The sequence below is a fragment of the Armigeres subalbatus genome, chromosome 1 (assembly GCF_024139115.2).
Source record: "Armigeres subalbatus isolate Guangzhou_Male chromosome 1, GZ_Asu_2, whole genome shotgun sequence".
In the NCBI taxonomy this organism is placed as follows: Eukaryota; Metazoa; Arthropoda; class Insecta; order Diptera; family Culicidae; genus Armigeres; species Armigeres subalbatus.
The window spans coordinates 134,919,017-134,941,101 of NC_085139.1; the positions used below are offsets into that span (position 1 = coordinate 134,919,017).

The following is a 22,085-nucleotide window of genomic DNA, read 5'->3' on the forward strand; positions in this document are numbered from 1 at the left end:
TCTGAATTAGCTGAAAATTTGACAGATGGTTTATTTTAGCATAAGAATCGTGATTCAGGGCTGACCGGTTAAATTGTTTAAACTTTTTGGAAATATGAAGAGGTATATATGGACAGTTCTATGCCTAACATGTAATGCCTGGGGTTTCTTAGCCATGCGGCAGAATGCGCGGTTACAAAACAAGACCATGCTGAAGGTGGCTGGGTTCGTTTTCCGGTCCGGTCTAGGAAAATTTCAGATCGCTATCGAGAACCATTTTCACCAAGTTCTTGTTCGACATTCTGGCTACGTGCCCGACCCACCGCAGTCTTCCGATTTTCGCGGTCTGAAAGATGGATGGCTCTCTTAATAGCAACTCGTGGTTCATTCGCCTCCCCACGTACCTTCTTCCATCTGAACCCCGAGCCCAAGTACACGAATTCTAATCACCCCGATTTCGTCATCACAGAAACAAACTCGTGGTGGGTGGCTTACACAAATACTCTATTAAATATACAATCAAGATACAATTTTATATTTTGGGTAAATTCTTTATTAACATACATGAGCCTATCACAGGTGAGTGAAACACTTTTAGACCTTCTTCTCAATTTTTCCTTGGCAAAAATACTACTAACAAAGCACCTACTATCAAAATTCCCGAAAACATATAAAAAGTGGCCTCGCACTGGTCCTTTATTATCAGTCCAACAACACTGCTGAATGTAAAACTGCTCAAACGTGCCATCATCATGCTCAGCGACACGGCCATGGCCCTCACGTGCGTGGGAAATATTGAAACGGCCGTAACGTTGATGACCACCATCGTAAATCCGGCTATAGTAACCTCGGTGCAGAACAGTACAACCATTACGTAGCGATTGGACGTGAAAAGCAGAGCGATTCCCGCTGCAGCTGCTACCAGAAGGTTTGCTACAGTCATTATCTTCTCATTAACCCAACCAAGAAGAATGGAAATAATGATGGAAAACGCCGTCCCGAATGCTGCCATGATTAGAATGTAGATGAAAGTTTCGTCGTTGACATAGCCGGTGCAAACCTCGTCAGTATCGATTGTCGCCGTCGATCCAGATCCCTTTATTACTGCGCAGATTGATAAATCGTTTTCGGATGAAGTTACTTGGTTCATGAGCTCGGGGTACCACAGACCTAAGCCGCCATACCTTGAAAAATAAATTGGAGATTAGGCTCAATATCTAATTATGACCGTATTTATGCAGTTAGCTATCTGCATACTCACGCTGCAAAAGCACTCATCTGCTGCAAGCAACAGACTAGGAAATATAACAGTACTGGCCATTTGAGTAACGGTACGGTTTGATATCGGATGGAGGCCAGCAGTCCTAATTTTTTATCGGAGTTTCCCGGTTCAGGACTCAATTGGTATTCCGCGAATCCCAACAGGGTTTTTCTATTTTTCAAGTAGCAAAACTGTAAAACCTCTTGTGCGCGTTCCGTTTTGCCAACCGCAAGGTAAAATTTAGGACTTTCCGGAACGAACTGGAACGCCACCGCCGCCAACAGTCCCGGTAGTGTATACACGATAAACAGCAACCGCCACGGTTTGAAGTAGTAGTTGGTTGCCATCTCTAGTGCAAAGTCGTAGGAAAGAATCCACCATCCTAATACTGTAAATAAACAATTATTTTTGCTTTAACTGTTTACAAATATCGCGTACAGTTCCTTACATGCGATATATGCCATTGTTGCCATTGCCGTTACGGAGGAAAAGGAAATCATTTGCGCTCGGCTAGAAGCTCTGCAAAATTCTCCCAAGTAAGGATAGACTGTTGCTGACGGGGCTGATACGCTGGAAATATTTTGAATAAAAAGTAGATAATAATCATGAAAAAATAAGGAAAAACAATAAGGATAAAAGTGTCAAAGATGGCTGCTACAATTAATGGTCGGCTACCGTTTCGATTCAAATCCCTAACATGACTCATATTTGGCATAAGTACATTAAGTATAATATATGTTAGGCATAGTTCTGCCTTTTTTATGTCATGGGCTGTTATTTGGGTAATTTTATGTCTAATGTCCATTATGCCAAATGGCAAACGTGGTATACCCGACTCATATTCCGAACAGGGGCGTTCTTGTGATTTAGATTTTAAAAATCAACGGGTATCCGTACGGATTACGATTACAAATGAATTCAAGATCATTCGGAACGAATTTCATGAATAATTACTTCGTATTTTTCATTTACCTCGTATTTTCAAAGATTCATCACGTAATGTATTGGATTGAAGGACAATCTTCACGGAATGCAAATTTAAATCTCCTCGCGTTTTAATGGCACAAATGACGTCGCCAACCACGTAGTCTACGAAGGATCCGCTAATCGTCTTCCACCTGATCCATCGTGCTCTGAGCACCTTTCCTTCTTGTACCCGTCGGATCGTTGTCGAGAACCATTTTCGCCGGGATACTTTCAGACATTCTGGCTATGTGTCCGACCCACCGCAGTTTTCCGATTTTTGGGTGTGAACGATGGATGATTCTCCCAACAGCTGATGCAGCTCGGGGTTAATTCGCTGCCTCCATGAAGCATTTTCTATTCTAATATTCCAAGTGCGCGTTGGTCCTCGACGAGCATCGTACAGGTCTCATGTCCGTAGAGGACTACCGGTTTAAAAGGCGATGTGTCTCCGAATTTCTCTGCTGGTATCGTTGGTGGTCACCAGTGTGCCCAAGTAGACGAATTCGTCAACCGCTTCGTTTCAACGTACTTCGTTTTCGACGTGTTGATGGCTACTCCGATCCGCTTAGCTTCCCTCTTCAGTCTGATGCAGGCTTCCTCCAACTTTTCAAAGATACGTGCCATAATATCAATGCCGTCGGCAAAATTGAATAGCTGAACGGACTAAATAAAAATCGTACCACTCGTGTCAATACCTGAATAGCAGGCACGGAAGACTATTCACCTTACCGTTTCTATAGGACTCAAGATTGCCCCTGAAACTCAAACTAAGCACATCACTGATCAAACTAAGCACATCTATCGTCGCCTTGACCAACTGTATCAGTCGATCTGGAAATCCAATTATACCAAACATAATTTTGAAAAAGAAAAAAGAAAATAGTACCTTCCACTCATTTGTGAGAGCCGCCTGATTGCAAGCAACAACGCACTTTTACATACTTTTTATATTTAAAATTTCAAAAGTTATATTTTCTTCTCGCTGTTTTGTATTCATTCAGCAGATCTACAGTCATTAACTGCGAGGTTTCTAAGCCAAGCTACCATTTATGCATTCGTATATCATTAAACTGGTAGTCCTCTACGGACACGAGACCTGGACGATGCTCGTGGAGGACCAACGCGCGCTTAGAGTTTTCGAAAGGATAGTGCTGCGTTCTATCTATAGTGGGGTGCATATGGCGGACGGTACGTAGAGGAAGCGGATGAACCACGAGTTGCCTCAGCTGTTGGGAGAACCATCCATCGTTCACACCGCGAAAATCGGACGACTGCGGTGGACCGGGCACGCAACCAGAAAGTAGGATAATAATCCGGTGAAAATGGTTCTCGACAACGATCTGACGGACACAGGAAAACGTGGTGCGCAGCGAGCAAGGTGGATCGATCAGGTGGAGGACGTTTTGCGGACCCTCCGTAGACTGCGTGGTTGGCCATGAACCTACCATAAAATTAACGAAATGTTTGGAAACACGAGCAACTATCAAAGCATCATCATTTCAATCGCGATTCAAATATACTTTTCTACAATAGATATGGCTTTGGAAAAGTATTGAAAAAAAACCCAAACATACGTGATGCGACTCTATCGTCGCTGCACGCAATGTTCCGTTCGCGCTTCCATACCAAAGTCGACAGTTGCGTCGCGTGTGTTTGGAGGAGCCTTTACACTGCGTACTTACTCGCAATGTGCATGCTGAACATAAAACAACCAAAACCCGAAATTCGCATCTCCAAAATTACGAGGTGATAAGTTAATATTGCGTAGGGTCTCCAGTAGCCTTGCGAGCAAAGGCATAGGATTGCCAATCCGGAGATGGCGAGTTCGATTCTCAGTCTGGTCTGGGATATTTTCGGGTTGGAAACATGCTCGACACCCTGGGCATAGTGTATCCAATATACTATCCAATATACTATCCATTGTACTTGCCACACAAGATGCATATTCATGCAATGGCGGGCATAGAAAAGCTTTGAATAAATAACTGAGGAAATGCTAATAGAATACTAAGTTGAAAAGCAGGCCCAGTTCCAGTTGGAATGTAGAGCCATTAAAGAAGAAGAAGAAGTTAATATTGCGAAAGGTAGAAAAAATAACACGGTGTGTAGTGCCTCTCCACTAAAAAGCAGACGATTTCGCCTCTGTTGTTTACATGGACTTTCATCTCTGTTATCATCACTCTCGTTTGCGCCCCATACAATTCAATGAAATGTTGATATTCGTCAATTAATATCGATTATTTACTCCGTCATACTTTCGACAGATATGTATGATCAATAACAGCCAATGTATAAACAATCATCCGAAACAGCGTGGCGGTTCTATATTGTAGATCGCCAATTGATGATTTTTATCAAAGCATGTTCAGTGGCTTCGGGTTTTGAATTATGGTGTAGGGGAAATATGTGTAAAATTCACCTGTTGGGTAAAATGCGCCGTCTCATGTTCTTAGTTTAACAACCTACACAAATGTTGTCACAAAATCTAAAGCGAGATCATTTGTAAGCCCCCCCACAAAAAACTTTGCCAAAATATCTGTTTTTTTTGTCTCAGATTTATGCTATTTTGGCCAATCTAAGCCAAGTTACCATTTTTGCATTTGTATATCATGAGGCTTTTATGCCCAGGGAAGTCGATACAATTTCCAATCGGAAAATTCCTAGACCGGCACCGGGACTCGAACCCAGCCACCCTCATGATCGGTAATGATAGAATGAGTGAAGTCTCGCTAGGCCTGGCAGGAGTGAGGGGGGCAGATACCTCTGCGACATCTCAGAATTAGGGGACACGAAGATCTCGATATGCCTGACAGGAGTGTCGAGGAATTGATGCTTCCGCGACACCTAAGAAACAGGAAACATGAAAGACATAAAGTTCCATAAAAAGCTGCATGTATCCACAAGTAGACCCTACCAAAGCGACCTTGTGTTTCCGGAACCGTATGGAGTTGGTGTCAGGCCCTGCAAGCCAGCTTAAAGACCAATCAACGAATAATCATCAAAAAAACACGGATCGGAAGAATTGACGAATACCACAAGGACGAAAGAGATTAGTGATCGGAAGTTCGGTTCGTGGAACTGCAAATCTCTTAACTTCTTCGGAGGCGCACACATACTCGGCGATGTGCTGAAGGACTACAGATGCGGCATCGTAGCGCTACAGGAGGTGTTGGAAGGGATCAATAGTGCGAACGTTTAGAGGTAATCATACCATATACCAGAGCTGCGATGGGCGAGATGCACGAGATGTATGAGAGTATGTGTGCAGCTCGAACGTGAGTACGACAGTTGCACACCATCAAAAATATAGCCATTAGTGTCACATACTTCCAGCACGTTCGAATTTATGAATGGCACTTCTCCGACACTATCTACGTCAGAACCTATCGTGACGCTAACATCGATCCTGACCTTTATCTGGTGAGAGTTAAACTGTGCCTAAAACTATCAACAATCAACAATGTTCGGTACCGACGGTTGCCTCGGCATGATCTAGAATAAAGCAACCGAAAGTCGCAAGTGATTAACTTCACCTTACGAAAAAAAATCACTCTAATGAAGGATAAAAAACGGATGTTGCCAATGCATAGGCACAGCATCTTTATGTAAAGTTGCTAGAAGACGATGCGCTTGATGGAGCCCTTCTTAAGCACAGCTCTGCCGTAATCTGAAATTGACGTATACGCCATTTTCCAAAAACGATAAAGCATAACGGCATAGATATTTACTGTACGGTAAATCCTTTTAAAAAATGCCACGAATATCAGGTCCCAACGCATCATCTGTTTTCCAATTTCAATGTGGCATACGGCAGTATAGGAAATTATGGACTCTGCCAGGAAGCTTACAAGACTAATAAAAGCAACGATGTATGGTGTGCAAAATTGTTTGAAGTTTTTGAGCAAACACTCAATCCTGCTGGGATTGGCAGTCGAGAATGTTTCCAAGGCGAAAACATCATAAACCGGACGGAAATCGCACTCGCCATGCTCGCAAGGCTACTTGAGACCCCTGGAGGCCCGTCTAGACTCAGAAATGAATTTATCCAGTCGTTGGAGATAACGAAACTTTGCAATTTATTTTTGACAAGTCTCCAAGTTTAGGAATGAATCAAATTAATCACATCAATAACCCAACTAAAATTGCTATTTGGACTTTTTGTTGACATTATTTATTGAGATTTGTGTGTGACAGAATCCATTGTGGAAAAATGAAGCGTTTCACACTGCAAGCGATTACTCATAGCATACATACATGACCAACAAGGACCAAACGACTGTGTCATACACAGGATGTCTTTGAGTTCAGTTTAGCGAATTATGAAAATATTTAAGGTATGTTAAGCAGTGTAAAGGCAAATAGTGTTTTGAAGCAGCTGTTAACACTTTGTACAGATTATTATCTAAAATAATTTCACAACAAACTCCACTGAAGCGAAAACAACGTCATAACAATAATAAATACCCAATTTAGTATAGCTGAGCTTGAGCTTGAGCTTGATTGACTGCTCGTAGTTGCTACTCCATTATGACCAGATCAGCTGTTCTTGCACAGGTAACCAACAGATGTTTGCTTGGGACTAGCACACATCTTCAATGTACAAGTACTGGTGATCTCATTTGTTAGGTCATACTGGCGCCTGCCACGTCAGAATGCAAGTCAATGTAGGGGGAAATGATGATGCAATCACTCGCCCACTGCAAGCCGAATATACCTCTGCACTTGCCACGAGTTCATGCGGAATTTGTTGGAATTTCTGGGTTAGGTTGGAGAGGCAGAGGTCCGTTTTGGTTAACGAGCTGCCAATGTGATAGATAGGAGAAGGTAACTGATGGAATTTCTAATTGGATGTAGGAAACGAGCTCTATAGTTCATTTCCAATTCTAGCAGATTACTGTTAGAATACTCAAGTTGAAGGTATAGGAATAAAAATGGAAACGGTATGAAAGTCCATTTCCAGTTCTAGCGATTGCTAGAACATGAGAAATATAGAAGAAGATACAAAGTAGGAGAATGGAACGGACCTGGGATTGAACCCACGACCTCCTGCGTATGAGGCAGAAGCAGTAGCCATATGACTACCAAGCCCGCTAATAAATACCCAATTTAGTATAACCGACAAATTAAGAACCTAAGAAATCGCAAGCAAAAGGCACACAAAATTCTTTCCCATTGTTTCCTATTAAAATGGGCTGAATCGGATTATGGGCTCAAAAGTTAATGCCATAATACCATTTTCATATAATACACGAGAAAAGCAATATTACTGTTAGCTGAATTAATCAGGTTTTCTAATAAACTGCTTCTTTTTCTCACATTTCATCTGAATTACTCAAGAATGATGGGAAACTCAGTACCGCGTAACATTTCAACAATGTCTTCTTCTTCTTCTTATTGGCATTAGGGTAAGACGGTATAATGCGCCCACCTGGCCAAAACGCCCCCTTTGATTTCTAGAAAACTATAACTATTTAAGGGTCAAAATCAGTTGGTATCCATAAGTATTTGTAAACCCATCATACTATGTGAATGTGGAAGTATTTTTATATTACACAATGAAAATAATAGCAAAATACAAAAAGTTATAGTTTTGATGTAACTTTTAATGTTTGTTTGCTCAACATTCTGGAGCGACTCTGGCATACTGTCCGCAAAACTTGCACTGGAACACTCAGTTGGGCAACAAAATAACTTTTCTCAGTGGTTAATATGATATAAAATTGCTTCCATCTTCAAAAATGTAACGATTTTCGAAAACATATTTCACTGGCCAAAACGCCCCAGTGTAGGCAGGACGATATGCCCTTACCAACTGGGCACAAGCGCAGCGAGCCTGCAGCAGTTGCTTCCAAATTGTGTGGAAAATATTGAAATGTAATTCACACCTGCTTAAATTGACATATGTTGGTTTTTTAATGTCAAGGGCATAAGGATTTGTAGCCTTTTTATTATGAGATTGATAAAATACTAATGAAGTGCTATGAAACGTTTTTGGTTAAGGTGGGGCGTATTGCCCAGGCACTTTTTGAAATTCATTTTTTCACGACTTTAAAAAAAAAGCTTTATTACGTGTTATCTGTAATATTTTTATATGACTACTCACGGGCAATGCATTTGCGACTTCCTGGACTACCAAATAACACAAAGTTTGCATAAATTGCATTGAAAAGTAAAAAGTTATCGAGGAGTTGCCTTAGGGGGGGGGCATATTATACCGTCTTACCCTAAATCCCCACACTGCAGTGCACTGGGACAGAGCCGCCTCGCAGCATAGTTTTCATTAAGGACTTCCACAGTTATTAACTGCGAGGTTTCTTAGCAAGGCTACCATTTTTCCATTCGTATATCATGAGGCTAACACTATGATACTTCTATGCCCAGGGAAGTCGAGACTAATTCCAATCCGAAAATTGCCTAGACCGGCACTGAGAATCGAATCCAGCCATCCACAACATGGTCTTGCTTTGTAGCCGCGTTTATATTTTGTAGCCGTGTAGACAATAGCCGATACTGTGCTGAAAATAGGCGGCATACCCGTTTTAAGTCACAGAAAAAGTAATGTTCTTATCTATCTATGTTCTATGACAAATACCACTATTTATTTTAGGATGCATTGTTGACAAAAAACCCTTCTTCCTATTGTGACATTGTTGAGATATTGCATGAAGTAAAAAAATAGTGGAATAAATTATTATTTATTTCATTATTTCACGTGTGTTTGAAAAAACTAACAACTGGAAATTATCCACAACCAGCGGAATCAAATCGAGTAACCCGAAGTAAGGAGCTAAAATCGTGATGCAAAACAAAGGTTAGCAAAGAAAGAAAAAAAATCAAGGAATCAGTTGATGGTAGTAGGAAAATGCTGAAGTAGGGAGCTGGACCATTTGGGCAGCACCCCTATTCCCGTCCACAACGTAAATATCTCGACCGCGTTCCAACCAAATGGCTTGATTGTTTGTACGTCATTAGATATTATACTAATTATATACTAAATATATACTATACATAAACTAATTATATACTAAAAACAAGTAATTCGGTTGTAATGCGCTCGTGTAATGAACTTTGCTGACGGGAATAGGGGGTGCTGCCCAAATGGTTCTCTACCCTATGTGCATTAGGGTGGCTCAAATTAGTATGGAAAAAACCCATGTCAAGTATAATGTCTGACACTCAGTAATAGTAATTAATTTCAACTCTGGGTGGCCTATATTCACCCACAATACTGCTAATAATTTTACAGGATAAACTCTGATCATCTCTGATCGGATTTCAGTATAACATTTTTTTTCTGCAAGAACTGAGTGAGTATCACAGTTCTTCATCGTAAATGGTGTCATCTAAGTTAATGTTTTTCGAAGTTTTTCCGTATATTTTTTCATATAAACTTCCAATGAGTTTAACACCGCCTAAACGTTGACCAATTTGGCAGTAATTTTGTCCATAGCATAAGTACATCAAGTAGATCGGAATAAAAGGTTGACCAATCAAAACAATTTTAAAAAGTATTTTTGAGCCACCTTAATGTACATAGAAAGAATTCTAGCCTGCCAACCCGTTGGATGTTCCTAACCATTTGCTTACTTATTCTTAATAATCGACTTAAATCTCCGAACAGAACGGAAATGATTACGTCAGATTTACGATTTATACAATTTTAACACATTGTGATATTGATAACTTGTTCTTAGTAGCCAGTATCTTCCATATGTTGAAACAAGATTTTATCATGATATGATTTAAAAACTGCTAAACAGTGAATTTCCCAGAAGCAGGCAACAAAAATGAATATATCCACTTATATTACAATGCTGATCTAAATTATAAAGATTGCCTAATTTGTAATGGGTTTAGTTCTATGTTTTTTAAAAATAATCTTGAACTAACAAAAACAAGAATTTCTGATTGTTGGTCACAATTTGGAGACCTGTCAAGACCTGTAAAAAAATCCAAATGCACAGTAAACAATATATTAAGTATCTGACTATGTTAAGAATAAGATATTTTTGTTCCGAAATTTGTAACAAAATATCTTATTTTTGTGATAAAATTGCAATACAATTTGAAAGTTTTCGTTACAACTAGTGTATTTTTTTAATTTTAATTCAGATAGATCAACAATATCGTGCACCAAGGTTATAACAACTTTTGTAGGAAAAATATTTCTTAAGGTAATTATACAACAAATCCACAAAAAGGCCATTTTGGAATTCACGTGCTTTTTTTAGTAATTTTTCAAGAGCACGAGCTGAAGAACCATAACCATTTGCTTACTCATGCTGAGCAATCGAATTTTATTATAGTAATGTATAAACATTATTGCGTCAGATTTGGGTTTTGGAAATAGGAGTAGAAAAGCATGTGGTGAATTTAAAATTCTCCGCGGGATTAATTGTATCAGCTTAAACTACAGAGAAAGATTGACGCTGTCGGCGTTGTCCGGAACATGTTTTGCTGGCTGAAATAGGCTCTACAGTCAGGCTTGCTTATTATTTGTGTATTGTTTATTCATCTTCGATGGATCGTACAGCTACTTTTATTCTAAGTGCCTTATTGTAGATTTGAAACAATATTTGGACAGGTTAAAATCAAACAAATTACAAACATGGTACAGCATGTGCTATGGAGTGTGGGTTCGATTCCCGCCCCGGCAGAGAGAAAATGTTTCGTGATACGAAAATTCTTCACTGGTCTACTGGGTGTTATGTGTCCTGTCCGTTGTTTCATGGTAGGTGTTAAGTGTTCAGTCTGTAAAAGCCCTAAGATAAGAGCTTAAGGGATTCCATGTAACTATTAGCACTATATGTCGGCTTTTTGGCAATATAGGGCTATTATAGAACCACTATAAAGCTTGTTAGCTCTGTGATAGCGTTATAGTCGCACGTACGACTTATTAAAATGCTTACGGTTACTTGGGATAATTGTATCCGTATGTTGCTCGGTAGGTTGAGACTGCGAATAAATCAGCGTGACGCGTGCAAAGGCGTAGGATCGTCAATCCGGAGATGGAGAGTTCGATTCTAAATTCGGTTCAAGATGTTTTGTGGTGGAAACATTCTCGTCTCCCTGGGCATAGCGTATCCACTGTACTTGCCACACTTTACAATGGCGGGCAAAGAAAAGCTTTGAATTAATAATTGAGGAAATGCTAATAGAATACAAAGTTGAAAATCAGGCCTAATTCCAGTTGGGATGTAGAGCCATAAAAGAAGAAGATGCTGGGAGCAAATAGTCTTTGCGAAATCTATACGATTCGACAGCTATGCACCCTACATGTTTTAGATAGCAGAACAAAGGGAACTGAAGTGACAATACTTTTCTGTAGCTTATAACTTTTGTTGTGCAGTATCTATGAATGCCACCATATAGATCAGTCTGAAAAATTGTGTAAAGTTATTTCTTATACCTGTACAATGCTGAATTCCTCTCAGAGACCAAGTCCAACTTTATTGCAGTTGCTATATGTCAACCATATCAAGGGTAGGCAGAAATCACTCTCAATTGATAATGATTAACGACAAAACAACTTTATCACACCATATACAAGTGCGGAAAAACATAATCGTATTTATAAACAGTACCCACCAACAAACTATGGTAAAACGCTTTGTTCTTGCTTACCGTTGGGAATGGGGACTATAGGGTATGCTCAAAAGATATTTTAGTTACAAGATAAAGATTGTCGCTTCGGTTCCCTTTGTTCTGCTGTCCGAAACATGTGTGGTACCAAACTGTCAAATCGTATGTATTTTTCTTCATTTACATTTAGCACCCTATCCTCGCCAGCAAAGATGTTCCGGACAGCGACGACAGCGACAATCTTTATCTTGTAACTAAAATATTCATCTCAAGTAGAACTTACAATGCTTTTCTGCTAAGTGCTCTCCATTAACATTTTATAATTTACTTTTTTTTATGTTTGCCATCATTTAAATCATATTCAATGAATATGTAAATTGCAAGGACAATGGATACACTGCATTCAGGTAGTCGAGATTGTTTCCTACCAGAAATCATCCTAGACCAGACCAAAAATCAAACTCACCATCTCCGTATTGACCATGCTTCGTATTTGCTCACATGGCTAACTGAACCTATTTTCTCTCGCTCCATGTAAATGTTTCACAATAAATCTTACTATGGAAGAACGAGATGAAAACCCCGAAATCATAGAAGTACAGCCAAGGATGTAGATAAACCTTAGCACTAGAAGTCCACCATAACACATTTTGAAATTTAGCCTCTGGAATGAGTTATTGAAAAACTACTAAATGATCGAAGGCAGATTCCTAAATGATCGATAACAACCTTGAGTACAGCCATAAATTACGTACGGTAGAAATCGTAGAAAATGTGTAGAAAAGGCATGACCGATATGCATACCCCTCAATATATTCCTAACACTTTATAGCTCCCATTCACATTCTATCTTCCAATCAACCATTCATATGTTTATCTATTTTGTAATCTTTCATCGAAATATAAGTTCTATTTAGCATGTTTTACAGTACTTACCAGATGCCAGCAATCAAACGTAGCACCAATAATGTAACGAAATTTGGCGCAAAACTGGAAAGTACGGCAAGGACTGCACTCGCGTACAGCCCGTATTGCATCATTTTCTTCCGGCCTTGAGTATCCGACAAATAACCCCACGCATATGACGACACTACGATACCAAGGAACGTTGCTCCGCTAACGAGCCCCCGATTACCGGTAGTCATCGGTATATCACACATCGATGCCGAAAGTATTACACTTATGCCCATAGTTTCGCAAATAGTAGACATAATAGTCACTGAACAAAGCGCCACAATTTCTATCTGTGCCCGGCCGAATCCAATCAGCTCCAAGGCATCATCGAACTTGATTGTTTGATTATTTCCATTCTTCGGTTCACTAGCATTTCTCTGCTCGATATAGCTGTTAGAGATCTCAACACCTAGCTGTGGTGGCATCTTGTAGCTGACTGTCTGTTGCAAATTCGGGAATAAGATACAGGACATACGACTATATGGGATAAGCGAAAAGCAATGAAACACTAATTGACAGTGACGTGACCCCGTTAGGGGGTGAAGCCCATCCTTATCACACAACACCGTTTTGAGCACATTTTCTGAGGAAAGACAAACCCAGGGTTTCATAACTTGTTTATTTGGAAATAATTTTTCACAAAGAAATATTGTCAAGCCTATTTTTCTGTATATGTGTTACTTTCAATTCAATATGGATCATATCTCACATCATATCCCTGGATACATAACTGTGCTGTTACTATCAGATCATGACAGCCAATAAAGTTTTATGGTCATTGTTCCTTCATGTATCTAGAAATATTGCCAAAATAAACAGCACTAGAGGTACTTAGAGCCGTTGAATACATAATTCCACTGACCTTTATTTTTTTGCATGTCATTTTACTTTATTGAAACTTTTGAACTGTACCTATTAAATTATGTTAACTGTATGAATTAAATAAGCTTTACATAATGAGCTTTTGTTACCCTCACTCTCACAATAGGGCACTGCACGGACTGCTTTGTCTCTATTTAGCTGCAAAGAAATTAGAAACAACAAGGCTACTAAATGTCAAAACTTATGAAGAACGAAATGGAAAGAGATTATTCTGTACAGTGCCCTATTCAGTTGGCACCAAATCACAAAAACATATGCAATAGACATGTAACATAAGATTATTAAATTTTGAATTAAATATCCTACACCTATCCTAAAATCAAAAACGCTATCTCCGGATTCACAATCGTACGTTTTTACTCACAAGGCTAATTGGATACCCCAATTCGTATCTTAATAATAAACAAATTATTACCTAGACGAACCCGTGACATGCGTCGCAGCAAGCGTGAACTCAAAACATGAACTTCGTTGACTGAAGATCAATTGAGTGTGGCGCCTTCGAAAACGCGAGGTGCAACAGAAAGTGGCCATGCTTGGATTCTGAGAATTTTGTCCTTAAAGATACCGAGGATTATTGGCTGTTTGTTGGGGAATGGATAGTATAATCTGCCAACTAGAATGTATTAGAATTTTTGCGTTCTAGATATCGTTGTAGTTAAATTCCATTTAATTAAATTTGGGTTATTGAACCTTTTCCAATATTACATTTGCCAGTCTCCGTAAAAATGTCATTACAACAGTATTCAAGCCGTTCAAAGGATTTCAATCCAAGACGTTTGGCAAAAGAAAGCAGACATATCAATCAACAGTTGATCATATGGCAAAAGAAGTTTTAGTCTTGTCTTAGATCAATTTCCAAAAGAAGTTTTAGTCTTGCACTCCCTTGCGTACTTTCCTTTTTCGATCTTTCATTAGCGTTTGTTTATTACCGACCATGCCATCAGCAAATAAATCATTATAATCACCTTAACAATCCATACACAAGGAGAAAAGTCAAAAAAGAAAAAGTAGAATCACGAAAAAATTTCCACAGCGAGATATGGGATCCAATTTTCCAAGCAATCTAAAAAATTCAAAATGATATGCATTTGAAAATGATTTGGAGCACGACGTTAGACTTTTGATTATCTACATCGTACATATATTTGTTTGATTGTTAATGATAATAATTTCACTTCTCGAATTGATCCCCGAAAAGGTACTTTATTCCGGAACACGGTGGACGAGATCCCATTCGCCATGGGATAGTGTATAGGTTCTTCATTAGACGTTTGAGCGGTGCCGAAATTGATTTTAATTGAACTTGATGGATGAAGAAGGTGTTTATTTTTAATAAATAGCGCATCGCTCAAACGTCATTCGGTTCACGTCCCTATTGAAATCGAAAAATGCGTAGAAATCGTTAAAGCGTGCTGAACCATATGAACCATATGTGGTTGAGCATTGCGAATTTGTATGGTCGATCGTCTGACTGAAATACGTTCCTTGGCTGGAAAGTCCGCTCCAGGGCGTAGAAGTTCGGTTGGTTCACTTCTTCTTCTTCTTCTTCAATAGCTCTACTTAGTATTCTATTAGCATTTCCTCAGTTAATAATTGAAAGCTTTTCTAGTTAATTCACTTTGCTACTATCAAACTTGACCATTCCATTTGATTAAATTTTCAAAAATCATTTGGAGCTTTCTAGCTTCTTTACGAGCCTAGATAAGTCTCGCTTAACTTTTCAAAAGGACCCAAGTAACATTTTTTTCGTGAATTAATTTGAGTTCTGCAATCAGAATATTGGTCTGTTGATTGCGCTATTCAAATTAATTCATGTATTTTTTGAAAAGTTAAGCGAGAAGTCAGGTATGTACACTAGGGCAGTTCAAAAGGCAAAAATGTTCGATAATTCCAACTCCCATATGTCTCAGTTTACTTTTAATGACTTAAAAGACCTGGCAGAAATTCAGGTCATTTTAAAGGTGATTTAGAGGTGGGGCAAAGGGAATAAAATAAAAATTGTTTAAAGTCTTTTACAAATGTCAAATCGTTATGAATTCAAAAATATTACCCCAAATAACCTGCAGGAACCTGCAGGTAACTCAAAGCTTGTAATGAAGAAGCTAATAGACACGTGGGAGTTGGAATTTTCGAACAATTCTGAAATGTGAACTGCCCTAATGTACGTATAATATACCACTACGCATTTTTGTCGACGATACCCCCATGGGATACATGTACCCTAGATAGACAGTTGCTAGTCTCGGAGAAGATTAAAGGGGTGAAGTGGCAAGAACGCATGAGAGGTTTCAAACAAATTTGAATAGCTTATTCTACAACTTGAAGAAATGATTGATCATGCATAATGTGACCAGCAAGCGTTCTGCGAAATGCGGGACGCCTATCTAGATTGCGTCACTGGCTTGAAAATGGAACCTCCCAAAGTGCATTTCGCATAGATTTTTTCCCAAAAAAAATTGGAAAAATATTTGTAAGGCTGTATGAATCATAATAAATTTGTAAAACGTTAAGCACAAACCATAAAAATTGTTGTAAAACGAGGTTGAAAAATGCAGCGTAGAAAAGTTGACGAATTAAAAAGGGAAGGTTGACGAGGGGAAACCCTCGACTTCAACAGTAAAATAAATTATGCAGTATTACTCAAAATACCTGAATGATTCAAATGTAGAATGATAGCAGTCTTATCGTAAATAGCGTAACATAACATGACTAAAATAACCAATATTTTTTCGTGTATTTCATACAAATAAAATGACAAATATCAAAACCTGGAAAAACTTACATTGTACTAATAAGCAAGAATTCCTGACATTGTTATGAAAAGAGAGAATTCATTTCGCTAACTTCATGAATGCATATCTTCCAAAGTGTACTTAATCCTTTTTTTTATCACTGAATGTCTTTTCTATTTCTGACCTTATCATCAAGTGATGTGCTAATGTACTTTTGGTATTACTTTTTTGTAATGAACAAAATAGACACCATCGCTGTAAGGTAGAATAAGTAAAGTTCTTTTTCTTAGTTAATTCTAAGGTACAAATATTTTATTAACCAGTAACGTTTGAATGATCCCATAAAAATATTTTCTAACAGTACATTGTTCTAAATCTGACATTTTAAGGGTGAATTTTGATTTCTAATTATCCTTGTTATCAAAGGCGTAATATTGTCAATACGAAGAGATGATGAGTTCGATTCTTGGCCCAATATTGATTGTTTTCGCGTGGGAAATATTCTTGACTCTATGGGCATAAATACATTGTGCTTAAGACATTGTATCTTGTGCAATGGCGCTCTTTCAATTATCATATTAGCATTTGCAGCAATTGAAACGAATGTAGAAGAAGACATCAATGACATGTCATCTAATGACAATTTTTATAATTTCGCTCTCCTTTCCTACACTTCAAATTTTGAATTTAGACAATGTTTTAGAATCATTCAAGCGCTACATGTCCTCAAAAAATCCTGAAATTCAAGATCACTTTGATAAAAAAAAAAACTGATTAGTCGACCTAGCGGCAATGGAGCCTTTCTCGTGAATTTTTTAAATATATTTTGGCCATAACTTTAAAGTCTGATTTGGCCAATTTTGAGCTAGAATCTTGTGGTTGTTTAACAGACATACCCGGCTGATGAGTAACTTGTTGATGGTTTTGTTTAAGCAGTGGTTCGCTATTACGCCTACCAAATATTGTGTCGATGAAGGTGCCCAATTTCGAAAAGTCAAACCCTAGATGCCTTTCACCATACTGATTTTAAAAAGTTAACTCCTAGTGTACCTCTGTCTGCGCGCCTGATGCGGATAATTCATTGAGTTGATACTCTCGGTCACTTTCCCAAAGCATTTTTAATTGAACGGATGAAGTCAAGAGAGTTTGTGAAAGAGAACAAGGCGTCGAAGACGTCAGGTAACTGAAAGTGACCGCTTCTGCTCCTCATGTGTGGACCCGCTTTTCTGTACGATATGGAAATAAACTGGCCGAAAGTAAAATTTGAGGGAACGGAAACAATACAAGAAGAGATGAGGCCAGCCAGAATTTGTTTGCAATAACTTTATAGGGGAACTGGGGGTAGGACGCCCACGTTAAGGAAAATGCCATTTTTATCAATGAAAACCACCATTTCAGCCAGTTTTCATCAGCGCATACTGAAGAACAGCATATCTGCGACTGACTACCGATAACAGATATCTAATTGTCCATTTTATTGCACAGAAATTTGATTTTAAAAGCACCCGAAAAAATGATTTTGAAACCATGCGGGGTGAGATGCGCCAGTGGATGGGTTGTTAAAACGCGCATGTGCTTATCGTACTGATTTTCATTTTAATTGCCTACATTAAGGCAATTAACCAAATGTTTCAGCTGTTTCGGTCATACGAAATGAGCATGGGCGTAATGCCCACACCGACCTCAGAAGTTTGAAGGCCCATAAAATCGTTTTAAAACCATTTTTGACGACGATTTCGTGTGGAACATAAAGAACACGAGTAAGCAGCATGGCTCATGGCTCAATTATTAATTTATCAATGTATAACAGCGACAGAAAGACTAAATTCCACCGAGCTAGAATTGCATCAAAACACGCAAAAATCGTTTTTCGAGTTTTCATGTATAACTAGAGAAAATCATGAAATATATGTATCCAATGGCAATATTTTTCATTGCTTTATCGTATAGACTATTGAAATAATCAAAATGGGGATATTTAACCTTATTCAGGGGTGGCGCGTTTTAACCCCTATGGGCGTGCTACCACCACTTCCCCTAACTGTCCAAATGTGGATCATAATTTCCCGAATACGAGCGAATCCCTGTTTCGTAGTCCAAAAGATCAGCCTTTAGCATTCTCTCTTCGTCGACATCTCATTGTAGCTCATTATTTGGTAACCGCATTCTATTAACCCGAGTAGACGAAAATAACTCATTAATATCAAATGTTGATAAGATAGCAAAATGAGATATTGACATGATTGATATAAGAGATAAAAGATCACATGACAATATCAATATTTTGCACTAAAATATCATGAGGAGATCTAGTTGTGCTATTTGTATAACGATCAATATCATGTGTCATTAGTTTGTTTTTATCCATAGCATATCTTGATATTCAAATGATATTTCGGTGCAAATTTTTGATATTGTTGCCAGCTCTTTTATCTCTTATATCAATCAAAACCATATCATGTTTAGATATTCTGTTCATGACTTTTACCCGGGAACACCCGCATTGTAAAATTTTATCGTTTTGATTTATTACTCGCCCGTTCGAAGCAATGGTTCGATGATAATTTTTTTCTTCCCATTGATCTAATTTGTACCACATACCTAGCATATCTACATCGAATAACTTATGACTAATAACTTATAAATACTTATACCCCAGCCATGATAGACGCAAATGTTAAGCAAAGATGGTGAGCAAATTTTTGATGCTTTGAAAATTCCAATTTTGAATTAGGCATTGATTTAAATTGATTTGATATGTTTTGAAATTTAATTAATTTTAAATATTGTCTATAGGGGGTTTAGTGACATCCAGATTCAGAGATATTTCTGGATCATCGAACAAATCACCCCATCTGTAACTTTTAGGCTACAGGTATATTGAAGCCACTGAGCTAGGATCAAATGGCAAGCAAGTTTTTGTGTTGCCCATGTTCCAGTTTCGTGTTGATTGTTCGAACGTATTATACCTTCCCGCCTTCAGTTTTAATGTTGTTCTTTAGCGCTCAATTTATCCAGTCAGGTGCGGCAAACGGATTCATTGGAAACGCTAGTGAACGATCTTACACAGAATAGTGTAAGGAGCTAGATTGACCGGATCTCCACAGCTCTCCCTTTTCATCTACAAGTCTCACGAAGTCATTCAACCACAAACAGCAAAATGCGATAATTCGGTATACATTAACCAGTTTGGGGTCCATGTTTAGCATCTGATTATGCCTCAGGATCACACTCCTACAGTTGCACTGTTTCTCAATTAAAATAATATACAGCTCCACATTTTTTATTTAAAGCAACAATAACAAATCAAGTAAACAATAGAAAAAGGATTTTTTTTAAATCTGTATGAATCTTTATTCGTATTGGGAAAACTAGCAAAATTTCAAAATGACTGTACTATGAGAATTGTTTTTCTTTCTCTTCCTTATTCAGAAATTTTGTGATTGCTACTACAAGTTGTTTTCGACACGTTTCTATGCAAGCATTGGCTACTCATCAAATTTAATTTTCTAAACAAAAAATATAAGGGAACTGTTTCGTTTTCTATCTCACTGAACATATATTCATCTCATCCCAAAACAAAAAAATACTGCACCAATCTCGTCGCTTCTTTTTCTAACACTGGTAAAAAAATCACAAAAATAAGAAACAAACCAAATTCCTTTTCATTGCTTTATTTTTAATAGGATGGAAATAGGAGCTTTGGGATGAAGTGCCGAGCCGATCCTCTACATATAGGCAATAAAAACATACAGCATGAACGAAGACTTTATTTTATTATCATTATAGCTTATAACTTATAACTACTTTTGAAAAAAAAAACTTGTTCTTTTACAATATAGGGGAAACTGGACAACGTAATCCCCGGGGACACATGATCCCTCTGTTTTCTCGAAAATTAAAAACATTTTTATACCACTGATATGTGTAAACAGAACTACAGCACTACGAAGAGCACCTGAATGGCGATATGGCAGACAACGGTGGCGGTATGGTAATGAACCTAGGAGCACGCGCGCAGGACATGCGACTTCCGGCTCCGAATCTCCAGGAAATCCAGGAGGAGATCGGCCGGCTGGAGAACAACAAAGCCCCTGGAGTTGACCAACTACCAGGAGAGCTGTTTAAACACGGTGGTGAAGCACTGGCTAGAGCGCTGCACTGGGTGATTACCAAGGTTTGGGAGGATGAGGTTCTGCCACAGGAGTGGATGGAATGTGTCGTGTGTCCCATCTACAAAAAGGGCGATAAGCTGGATTGTAGCAACTACAGCGCAATCACATTGCTGAACGCCGCCTACAAGGTACTCTCCCAAATTTTATGCCGCCGACTAACACCAATTGCAAGAGAGTTCGTGGGGCAGTACCAGGCGGGATTTATGGGTGAACGCTCTACCACAGACCAGGTGTTCGCCATACGTCAGGTATTGCAGAAATGCCGCGAATACAACGTGCCCACACATCATCTATTCATCGACTTCAAAGCCGCATAGGATACAATCTATCGAGACCAGCCATGACAGCTAATGCATGAAAACGGGTTCCCGGATAAAAAATACGGTTGATCAAGGCGACGATGGATCGGGTGATATGCGTAGTTAGAGTCTCAGGGGCACTCTCGAGTTCTTTTGAAATGCGCAGAGGGCTACGGCAAGGTGATGGTGTTCGTGTCTGCTATTCAACATCGCTTTGGAGGGAGTAATACGAAGGGCAGGACACGAGCGGTATGATTTTCACGAAGTCCGTCCAGTTTTTGGTTTCGCCGACGACATTGATATTATGGCACGTACCATTGAGAGGATGGAGGAAGCCTACATCAGACAGAAAAGCGAAGCTAAACGGATTGGACTAGTCGTCAACACGGGGAAGACGACAGATAGATAGATAGGAATAGGCTCTAGAGAGGACAACGTAAGTCACTCACAACGAGTTTGTATTGGTGGTGACGAAATCGAGGTGGTTGAAGAATTCGTGTACTTGGGCTCACTGGTGACCTTCGATAACGATACCAGCAAAGAAATTCGGAGGCGTATAGTGGCTGGAAATCGTACGTACTTTGGACTCCGCAAGACGCTCTGATCGAATAGAGTTCGCCGCCGTACCAAACTGACTATCTACAAAACGCTTATAAGACCGGTAGTTCTCTACGGACACGAAACCTGGACAATGCTCGTGAAGGAACAAACCGGAATGAGAGTTTTTGAAAGGAGAATGTTGCGCACCATCTATGGTGGAGTGCAGATGGCGGACGGTACATGGAGGAGGCGAATGAACCACGAGTTGCATCAGCTGTTGAGATAACCATCCATCGTTCACACCGCGAAAATCGGAAGAACGGGGGTGGGCCGGGCACGTAGCCAGAATGTCGGACATCCGGTGAAAATGGTTCTCGACAACGATCCGACGGGAACAAGAAGGCGGGGTGCACAGCGGGCAAGGTGGGTCAATCAGGTGGAGGACGATTTGCGGACCCTCCGCAGATTGCGTGGTTAGCGAAGTGCAGCCATGGATGTGCAGCACAGGCCACTTCGGCCTTAGTCTGATAATAAATAAGTAAATAAATGTGTAAACAGATCTGCTAGACAGATGATTGAATCTGAGTAACATTTGATATTAGTTACTTCATGTGCGCGGGTTGCGGTAGTTTTATTATTGTACAATTGGATGAACTAATCCGATAGATCATTGCTTATTTCGCATTGAATGGTATTTTTCCAAGATAAATAC

General features: G+C 39.1%; 2 protein-coding genes across 2 annotated transcripts in view; one reads left to right on the forward strand and one right to left on the reverse strand.

Moving 5' to 3' along the window:
- The window catches only part of LOC134205156 (neuropeptide F-like), an 83,300-nt gene that overhangs the window by 32,675 nt on the left and 28,540 nt on the right, over positions 1-22,085 (forward strand). The window lies entirely within an intron of this gene.
- LOC134205155 (synaptic vesicle glycoprotein 2B-like) lies at positions 498-13,263 on the reverse strand. The gene is made up of 4 exons (XM_062680132.1): positions 12,725-13,263; positions 1,689-1,810; positions 1,241-1,628; positions 498-1,163 (listed from the first exon to the last, which is right to left on the reverse strand). The coding sequence occupies exons 1-4, from the start codon at positions 13,213-13,215 to the stop codon at positions 587-589; spliced, it is 1,578 nt and encodes a 525-aa protein (XP_062536116.1). The 5' UTR covers positions 13,216-13,263; the 3' UTR covers positions 498-586.

Bases quoted from the DNA above. Each gene is read 5' to 3' on its own strand.
- LOC134205155 (XM_062680132.1), bottom strand. From the start codon at position 13,215: ATGTCCTGTATCTTATTCCCGAATTTGCAACAGACAGTCAGCTACAAG. The intron at 1,811-12,724 runs GTAAGTACTGTA...AAATATTTCCAG, and splicing joins CGTTTGATTGCTGGCATCTG to CGTATCAGCCCCGTCAGCAA. The intron at 1,164-1,240 runs GTGAGTATGCAG...TTATTTTTCAAG, and splicing joins CAGATGAGTGCTTTTGCAGC to GTATGGCGGCTTAGGTCTGT.